We start from the raw sequence: 10,301 nt of genomic DNA on the forward strand, positions 1-10,301 counted from the left end.
ATTCCCTGGGACATCTCCAGGCAGGGTCTGCATTGTGAGTGGCTGTGCAGGGGCCAAGGAGAGCCAGCAGGGCCCGGTGGCATGCAGGGTGCAATTAACGGAGCTATGCTAATCACTTCCATGAATATTCATTGTGCCCATCCTGCAGCAGATCCTGAATATCAAACAGCAGCAGCTCAGGGCAGGAATAGCAATCTCTGGGCAAAGCCAGTGGTGGTTTCAGCAACCACAGAGTTGTGGGAACCAGGCAAGAGGGAGAGGACCAGAACTTGGAGATGGGAGCTCAGCAAGCTGGACTGCTGGCTTCCCATGGAATTGTTTTGGTTGGAAGAGACCATACAGCTCCAACTGTTAACCCAGTCCTGCTCAGTCACCACCAAACTATGTCCCTCAGCACCACATCTCCATGGCTTTGAAACCTCTCCAGGACTGGGGATTCTGCCACTGCCCTGGGCAGCCTGGGCCAGGCCTTGCCAATTCTCAAGGAGAAGAAATTGTTCCTCAAGTCCAACCTAAACCTCCCCTGGGCAACTTGAGGCCATTTCCTCTTGTCCTGTCCTTGTCCCATTCTTTCTTGGGAGAAGAGACAGACTCCCACCTGGCTCCAACCTCCTTTCAGGGAGCTGTAGAAGTAATGAGGTCTCCCCACAGCAGCGCAGCACCCCAGGAGCTGACCCCTTGTGCTGGGCAGGGAGAAGCCCCATGCCATGTAAGCAGGACCACAGCAGGCAGTGGGCAGACAGGACTAGATGAGCTTTAAAGGTCCCTTCCAAAACACTCTGTGATGATTCTATGACTCTAAGCCATGGAGGAGCTCAAAGCCCCTCTCCCCACAGGGGTGGTCCTACAGCACTACCTGTGACCATGTGTCAACAGGTGCCCAGAGCAGCAGGTCTGCTCCAGCTCCCACCACCACAAACCAGGTCTGAAGCAAGTCTAAGCTGGGTCTGCATCTCCTTCTTTTACAAGAAGCAGCAAAAAGGTGTCTGGAGCAGGCTTGGGGGTGAAAGAGCCGACAGCAACACCACAGCCAGAGCTTTGGGAGCTCCTGCTGGTGACAGCCCCCCACGTGCTGTGTGGGAGTCGTGACCACAGCCCTGGCTCTCAGCTGCCTCTTCTTTGTGGGGGGAAACACCAGCGTGCATCTGAAGCCCAGCTCAGCCCCATGGCTCTGCAGTAAATTATGCACTGAGCAGCAATCTCAGTGACTCATAGCGCAAGCGAGAACACGCTCACCAGTCCCAAGGTGAAGAAGTCCTACACTGAAGCATGAAAGAAGGCTTTTTCCTCATTTTTCTATCCTACCACTCTCTTAAGAGCCTCGTGATCACCACCAGCTCCCTGCACACAATTTGTCTGGCACGGGGAGCTCCTCAGTGCCTTTAACCGAGTCCCACCCACCCAAATCCCCTGGAGGCACCTCCAAACGTAACAGACAACAGGATTCCACCTGGCTTGCTGCTCTTCCTTTAGCAAAGAGCAGATATAAAAGCATTACAAAACATGGTTTTCCCTTCTTTTGGGTCGTTCCAGCCTGTCAGTCAAGAGAAGCCTCAGCAACAGCAAAGGAAAAGCCTCCTCCAAGCTGGCCCTTCTTTGGTTCCTGCAAAAGGAACGGAGCAGATGGAGAAGCAAAGGACAGCAGCGAATAATTAAGGCAAAACACTTTCTCCAAACACTCCTAGCAACGGGACACAAAGAAAAGACCTCAAGCTGCACCAGGGGAGGTTTAGGTTGGACATTAGGAAAAATCTCTTTCCTGCAAGGGTGGTGAAGCATTGGAACAGGCTGCCCAGGGAGGCGAGGAGTCACCATCCCTGGAGGTGTTCAAGAAACGTGTGGCTCTGGTACTTGGAGACAAGATTTAATGGCCACGACTCGATGATCTTAGAGGTCTTTTCCAACCTTAATGCTGATTCTATGATTCCTTCCAGCCCAGACTGTGGTTGGAAGGAGGCAGCTGAAGCTCCTCAGCCAGAATCCTCCCCACCACACAGCGAGACCCTGCAGCTGTGCCTGGCGCAGGCAGGACCCAGGGCAGACTCCACAGAGAGGCTCCTAATTAGCAGTTCCCAGCAATCAGGGTTTATAATTGCTGTGATTCCACCCAGCAGATAACGTGCTGCTGTCCCAGGCGCTCGCCTTATCTAGGTCAAGCCGTTAGCTGTGCTCTCAGTCTGGGCCCATTTTCACTTTGATCAGTAATGACAACTGCCAGCCCACGGACATCACCCTGACATCCTGACCCTCCTGAACAGGTGTGGAGGGAGAACAAGCAGCAAGGCCTGATGCACTTGGGCTGAATCACAGAATTAACCAGGTTGGAAAAGACCTTCGAGATCATCCAGTCCAACCTATCACCCAACACCATCTAATCAACTAAACCATGGCACTAAGCTCCTCATCCAGACTTATTTTAAACACTTCCAGGGACAGTGATTCCACTACCTCCCCAGGCAGCCCATTCCAATGGCCAATCTCTCTTTCTGTGAAGAATTTCTTCCTAACATCCAGCCTAAGCCTCCCCTGGCACAGCTTGAGACTGTGTCCTCTTGTTTGGTTGCTGGTTGCCTGGGAGAAGAGACCAACTCCCACCTGGCTACAACCTCCTTTCAGGTAGTTGTAGACATCAATAAGGTCTCTCCTGAGCCTCTTCTTCTCCAGGCTAAACATCCCCAGCTCCCTCAGCTGCTCCTCATAGGGCTTATGCTCCAGACCATCTTTGTTGCCCTTCTCTGGGCATGTTCAAGCAACTCAACATCTTTCTTGAACTGAGGGGCCCAGAACTGCCCATAGACGAGCGCCTGCTGCCCATCAGCTTGGAGAAGTGAGCCTGGTCCATGCTGCTAGGTGCTCCACCACCACAAGAAGGGCTGCACAAAGCAGCAGGACAGGCAGTCTGAGGCTGAGCAAGGACATGACAAGCAGCAACCCCTCAAAAGACACAGGTGGGACCTGAGGATCTCTGAGAGCTCACACTGAGGGGATTTGGGCAGTCAGAGACCTGCAAGGTGAGCTGCAAGAGGACAAGAGACACAAATGTGCAATGACAACTTAGGATCACTTTCTGAAGGTACCACCTCATTCCATCTGAACATGAGGAGAAGCTTCTTAGCTGTGAGGGTGCTGGAGCCCTGCAGCAGGCTGCTCAGAGAAGTGGTGGAGTCTCCTCTGGAGAGATTCCAAACCCACCTAGACATTGTGATCCTGGGCAGGCTGCTGTGGATGACCCTGCTTTAGCAGGAACTTGGTCTGGATGATCTCCAGAGGTCCCTTCCAACCTTACCATACTGGGATTCTGTGATTCTCCTCCCATCTGAATGGGTCCCACCTCAAAGCCAAGCAGGAATGGGAGCCACCTGCCCTACACATATGTAATTATGTCACCAAATGACTCCTCATCATGCCCAGACTCTACTTGAAGAACCCAGCAGTGGCCTCTGCCAGGGTTCTGGCTGAGCTGAGCAGCTGGAAGCAGAGACAGATGCCCATGCCCCATGCCCTCTGACCAGGGTAAGCAGTGACGCAAATGCCCCCTGCCTGGGGATGGAAAAGGAAAGGAGCTCTGTCTCCTCTCCCTGCCACGGCAGCTGAGTGAACAGAAGGCAGCAGAAGATGACTCTCTGAGCACTTCTGCTGGCTGAGGAACAGCGTCTGTTGGTGCAGAGTCCTTGGCACCGTGGGTCACAGCATGGCAGGACTCAGAGCTCACGACTGGCAAATGCTGAAACCTCAAAGCAAGGAGAAACCAGGGGCAGAAACCCAGCCCCTAAAGAGCATCATGCTCCTGCCTGCCCTCTCTCCAGGTCCATCCCACATCATCCCCTCACCCACCCCATCCCTGGCAGGACACCACATTAAGCACTACTTCTCCTATGTCCACAGCTCTCCAAGCCCTGTTAGCCCAGCACTGGGAAAACCTGCTCTCAGCAAAGCACTTTTTCACCTTTCCATCCAAAGAGCTGCTCTCCCTTTCCCTTGTGCTCTCTGCAGCTGACAATTCCTGATGCGCAGCCTTCCAAGTAAAGCAGGCTGTCTCCAGCCCAGGCATCGCTTTGGGAAGCTCCTGGATATGCTTCAACCTCCACTTCATCCTGCCTAGCATCCCATGAGGTCCTCTCTGAAATTTGGATGCTCCCAATACAGGCTCCCATCTCACAACCAGGGCCAGCATGAGGAGGGGAGCTGGGAAAACCCTCCCTGTCCATCCCAAACACACGTGGATGCTTACACCACAGAAAATCCAGCATCATCAGACAGCCAGGCTTGGAAAGACTCACAGCTTCTCCTGCCTGGTCAGCATCCCTGCTGCTTGCACCATCACAGCTGGAAGCTGAGCTGGCAACAGTGATGTCCAAGGTGAAGCCCACAGCAAAGGGAGATGCTTTAATGGACAAGCCAGTGAGTAGGATTGGAAGAACCAGGCATAGAATAGTGCTCTGGCAAACAGCAGCATGATCAGAGCAGGAACTCCTTCATCCCAAACAGCAAGCACAATGTGAGCCATCACAGGGCAGGTCCAAACCCCAGCCCAGGGACATTCATGACTTGGATTAACCACAGCCCAGAAAACTGCTCACACTCCCCAGCTCCTTTCTAACTGCAGCTACAGGAGCTGGAGATGGACAAAATAAGAGCCATGAAGGGATTAAAGGTGGTCCCTGAAGCACCTTAAGGTGTGCAGCATGGCATGGACAGGTCACTGCAGAGTGCCCATGGGAAAGCCACACTGCCAGCACACACTTCACATTTATAAATTCCTAGAATAGTTTGGGTTAGAAGGGACCTTAAAGACCACCTAGTTCCAACCCCCCTGCCATAGGTAGGGACACTCTCTTGGTGTGAAAGCAGCTCAGAGGGGATGGGGAGCACCGGGCGATGCTTTAGGGGTCACAGCATGCTGTGGTTTCCAGGCTTTCTGTACTGCCAAGGAGGAAAAAAATGAATTCCTGCCAAAGATCTCTGCAGAAAGCAACAGCCCTGCTGACAGAGCCGAGCTGCTCGCTTCAAAGCCCCACTTCCCATCAGAAAAACAACTTGAAAGGCGCTTCCAGCTCGCTCGAGCTGCGGGATCAAAGCCAGAGATTAGCAGCAACTGCTCGACACCCAGGCGAGCACGGCTCTGCCGGCTGCAGGCACCGGGGCTCGGGGATTAGCAACCCACAGGGAGAGAGGAGGGCACAGAGCGCTGCTGTGAGGCACTGGGGACACACACAGCCCCAGGGGGAGCACACAGGCAGCCCTGCTGTGGGGTACAAGGGGATTTCAGGGCAGGACTCTCTACTCTGCTCTGGTGACACCCCACCTGGAGCACTGCGTCCAGTTCTGGTGCCCCCAGCGCAAGAAGGACATGGAGCTGCTGGAGCAGGTCCAGAGGAAACCACAAAGATTATCAGAGGGCTGGAGCAAGTCCCATTATGGGGATAGGCTGAGAGATCTGGGGCTGGAGAAGAAAAGGCTCTGGGAAGACCTCAGAGCAGCCTTCCAGTACTTGAAGGGAGCTACAGGAGAGATGAAGAGGGACTTTTTAGAAGAACTTGTAGTGCTAGGATGAGGGGCAATGGCTTTGAGCTGGAAGAGAGGAGACTTCAGATGGAAATTAGGAAGAAATTCTTTGCAGTGAGGATGGGGAGACACTGGAACAGGTTGCCCAGGGAAGTTGTGGATGCCCCTCTCTGGAGGTGTACAAGACCAGACTGGACAAGTCTTTGAGCAGCCTGGTCTAGGGGACGGTGTCCCTGCCCTCTAGACAGTGGGGTTGGAACTTTAGGGTCCCTTCCAACCCATCCTTCTATAAATCTATGAATGGAGTGGCTGTGGAGAGAGCAGCTCCATCAGCCACAGGCTCCTGGGCAGCAACATCCCTACCGCTACCGTTTTTGATGGATTTGGGCATTTCAGATGCTGGGCAGGGCTTGGGGTCTTGCCAGTGAGCACACCATGGTCAGAGCTACAGAGCGAGAGGCTGCAAGGGGAAAACGACACCAAATCCTAATGCAAATATTGACTCGGCTGGCAGAACTGGGCACTGATCCCATGTAATCCCCGCAGTGGAGGTACAAAGCCATCCAAAAACAGCCTGACCCATGCACAGCCAGAGGCAGGGACAACAGGCAGGAGCTGTGCCTCAGGGGAAAGCCACTTCTGACCCACAGCCGCCCGCTCCCTGCTCCGGGTCCTGCCTATCAGCAGGGCTGATGAATAGCACAGAAAGAATGTTCCTAGCAGAGGAGAGCTCCCTCCTTGTCCAAAATCACTTCAGACTGCTATTTGAAAGGAAAAAAAAAAATGGTGTTCTGGCAACCTGCAGACTCTGGCTGGTTGAAGCAGCAATTCAGGTTGTCAAGGGTTTTGTCTCAGGACGGATTTGCCTGGTTGGCCAACGTGGGCTGGCTTAGGGGGGAATATTCAAGGAGGTTTAATGTCTATCCCTGGGTGTTACTGCGTGCAAACATACATGGTCGTTTCTTCCAATTTGCTAATTGAGACATTTCCTCATGGAAAAAGAATGTCCTGGACTGAGGACTGGGCTGCTGGCGCTGCTCTGCTCACAGCGGAAGCTTAGGTGAGGTGGGATGTGAAGATGAGACAGGCACATCGGGGTCTGGAGGCAAATCCAGCCACCATGGACCCTGGTGCTTCACAGGCACCTGTTGGCACCAAGACAACCTGGCAGCACCTACCAGAGACAGACCTTGGGGCTGGGACGTGGTGGGAGACTGAGATAGGACATCCTACAGCACAATCATCCTGTGCTGTAAAGCTCACATCCCTGGGCTTGTCACATCAGGGTTGGAAGCTTCTGGAGAAGGACAGGTGGGAAACCAGCCCAAGAAACTGGACAGCCTGAGAGATTTCTTCCCAGGCATCAGTTTGTTTTCAAAAAGAGCAGAAGATAACCTGTCCAGCACACACAGACACACGCAAGAAGTCTTCTGTATTTCTGCTGGAGTGATGGAAGTGTTTCTTCTGCCCTTATGAAGACACCAGAGTGGACAGATCGATTTTGTTCAAAACATTAACAAGACAAAGAGCCAAAAAAAGCACTTTTGGGTCAGAAGAAGCCCAGAACATTAAGGCAGAAAGGCCCAAGGATGAGGCAGCTGGAAACATGAGATGGGTGCTAATGTGGGTAGGATGCCTGCAGCCACAGCCACACCAGTATCACCTCAGAGGGGATCAGCCTTGGTTTCTTCACTGTTAAAGGGGGTGGATTGAAAGAGTTCTGCAGACTCATGCAGAGTGCATGAGGGACAGAGGGATTTCTGACTTTACACAGGTCAAACATCATCTGTTTGGGTTCACACAACACTCTGTGCCACCACAGCCACTGCATCAGAATTCAGCTTCAAAGTGCCCCCGGGAGATCCCAGGAGCTTGGCTCTCTCCTGCCTTCTCCAAGAGAACCACAGCTGCTCAGATCGATAGGGACTGAAGGGAAGGGGCTGCAGAACCAGCGCCTGTCTCTGCTGCTCCAGCCTGGGGAAATGAGGATGGAAAACATGGGCTGCCCAGAGAAGAAGCTCCTCACCAAGGAAGCTCCCTGCTGCTGGAACACTGGTCTCAGCACAAGGAGGTGGAAGGGAGACCCCAAAAATCAAAATCCTGGTCAGGCTCTATCCACCTTCTCTGCCAGACAGCACCAGCCCTGGCACACTCCCTCTGCGAGACACAGAGGACCACTCAGAGCAGTCCCTGCAGAAATGGCAGCTGCCAAGAGATCACTGAGATCCTCTGGGAGGGTGAATGACATAGGAGGAGTTTGGGGTGCTTGGGAAGCGGAGGGGAGCTCCATCACTGTCTCATATAATCACAGAAAGGTTTTGGTTGGAAGGGACCTTTCAAGGTAATCCAGTGCAACCCCCTGCAGTCAGGAGGGACATCTGCAACTAGAGCAGGTTGCTCAGAGCCCCAGACAACCTGACCTGCAATGGTGCCCATGATGAGGCATCTCCCACCTCTCTGAGCAACCTGGGCCAGGCTCTCACCACCCTCAGCATAACAAATCTCCTGCTCTCCGGTCTGAATCTCTTTTAATGTAAACTAAAGACACTGCAGCCTGCAGAGAAGCTTTCCAGAAGGAACTGCCCACAGTCTGACCCGTGCTGTCCCAAGAGGGCTCAACAGGCACAGCCTGAGCACAACAGCCTTGGTGGATCATGCTCACAGGCCCCCCCAGGCCACTTTCTGCCACCCTAGCTCCCACAGGACAGAACAAATCCCAGAGGAAAGCCACACTCGTGTGGCAACAGCCACAGGGCCCCTCAGTACCCAAAGACGCTTCGTTGCCCAGGTGTTTGGGGAGAAGCTGCAAGGACCAAGGAGCTTCAACTCCAACAGGAGAAAAATAAACCAACAAAGACATTGCTCTGACTGTGCCAGCAAGACCCAGCTCAGATCCCGAGGACCAAGGTTCTGGAGGAGCCCACAAGCCCAACCCTGGAACCCACACATCTTCCAGGAGGTGTTTGGCTTAACCAAGAGGTGCTGCTTGGGGGCATCCAGAACTGGGTTCTGCCCTGACCACCACCCTTCAGCAGGGAAGTTCTTCTACCTCTCTACTCTGCCCTGATGAGACCACACCTGGAATACTGTGTCCAGTCTTGGGTTCCCCAGTTCAAGAAAGACAGAAAACTGCTGGAGAGAATCCAACAGAGAGCCATGAGGATGATTAGAGTACTTGAGCATCTCCCTCATGCAGAGAGACTGAGAGCCCTGGGGCTGTTTAGTCTGGAGTGGAGAAGACTGAGAGGGATCTCATCGATGTGTATAAATATCTGAGGGGTGGGTGTCAAGTGGAGGGGGCCAGGCTCTTTTGGGTGGTGCACAGTAATAAGACAAGAAACAACATGTTCAAACCTGAACATAGAAGATTTCACCTCAACATGAGGAGAAACTTCTTTACAGTGAGGGTGACAGAGCACTGGAGCAGGCTGCCCAGGGGGGTTGTGGAGTCTCCTTCTCTGGAGACTTTCAAAACCCACCTGGATGCATTCCTGTGCAGATTACCCTAAGTGGTCCTGCTCTGGCAGGGGGGTTGGCCCCGGTGAGGTCCCTTCCAACCTCTAACAGACAATGATACTGTGACACCATCCAAGCAGGCGCCCTCCCCGGGGGCTTACCTTCAGCTTCTCGAAGCGATCGCTGAGGGACGCCACTTGGTGGTCCCGGTGGCGGCCCACCAGCTTACATAAGGCACAGATGAGCTGGTCGTCAGCAACACAGTACATGTTCACCTTCTCGTTCTCGTGCTCCAGGCACGTCAGGCCGCGGAAGTGGGCATCGGGCACGGGCTCCACCAGCCGGTGGCTGGTGAAGGGCTTCTTGTTGGGGTGGGTGGCCCGCAGGCAGCGGTCGCAGTAGGACACCTCGCAGGTGATGCAGGTCTTGACAGCGTCCCGCGGCGGGTCCTGCTCGCAGAACTGGCAGGCGATCCTCTCGCCGGCCCCCGACATGGTAGGGCTGTGGCGGAAGGTCCTCTCGCGGCGGCTCTCGCTGGGGGAGTTGGGGCCGCTCAGGGATGCCTTCTGGAAGCGGTCGATGATGTTCTGCAGGGTCACATTCCTCTTGAGGCCCTCCAGGCCCCGGTGGTTGAGGGAGATGACATAGCGGCAGGTGGGGCACTGGAAGGCGGTGATGGGCTCGATGGACTCGCTGGAGGAGCAGCTGGACACCAGGATGCGGTGGGCGCAGCTGAAGCAGAGGCTGTGGGCGCAGGGCAGCAGGAGGGGGTCCTCAAACAACTCCAGGCAGATTGGGCAGGTCAGTTCTGACTCCAGTGTTTCCATCTTTAGTGAAAACAATTCTGATTCAGCATCAAAATCCAGGGAAGGTGGTTTGGTACCTGAGGGAGAGAAGAGTGGAGACGTGAGGCAGCAGCACTCCCAGGGCAGCTCCTCTCCACCAGAAAGACACCCAGGGGAACCAGACACGTCACATCTGCAACACTCCAACACTGCTTCTACAGCCCAGCCAGAGTCCTGCCAGAGCACTGCTGTGGCTGGAGCTTCTCACCATGCCAACCACCTGAGGCGAGGATCTGGCTGGGGTCAGCACCCAGAAATGCTGTGGGGCAGGAGAGCCCTTTGGAAGGGAGAAGAAGAAACAGCCAGCTCCTCTCCATCTATTCCCACTCCAGTCAAGAAAGAGGACTTGGACAGCAGGACTGAAGATAAACCCAGGAGAGACCACATGATTTCATGTTTCTTTTGGCCAGTGCTGCTCAAGACAGGAGGAGAGGCTGCTTTCCATGCACAAAGGCACAGCAGAGATAAACCCCTGAAGATCTCCTCCAACAGCCA

At 54.1% G+C, this 10,301-nt stretch overlaps 1 protein-coding gene across 2 annotated transcripts in view; it reads right to left on the minus strand.

The window, feature by feature from the left end:
- MID2 (midline 2) overlaps positions 1-9,797 on the minus strand; it is a 55,964-nt gene extending 46,167 nt beyond the window's left edge. The window contains exon 1 of one of the 2 annotated variants that reach the window (XM_054388520.1): positions 9,123-9,797. In XM_054388520.1, the coding sequence (XP_054244495.1) occupies positions 9,123-9,788 (666 nt within the window). In that variant the 5' untranslated portion in view covers positions 9,789-9,797. The remainder of the gene's footprint in view (positions 1-9,122) is intronic. The other variant, XM_054388519.1, reaches the window with a different exon arrangement.
- Positions 9,798-10,301: the final 504 nt, after the last annotated feature.

This window comes from Indicator indicator, chromosome 17, assembly GCF_027791375.1.
Source record: "Indicator indicator isolate 239-I01 chromosome 17, UM_Iind_1.1, whole genome shotgun sequence".
Classification (NCBI taxonomy): Eukaryota; Metazoa; Chordata; class Aves; order Piciformes; family Indicatoridae; genus Indicator; species Indicator indicator.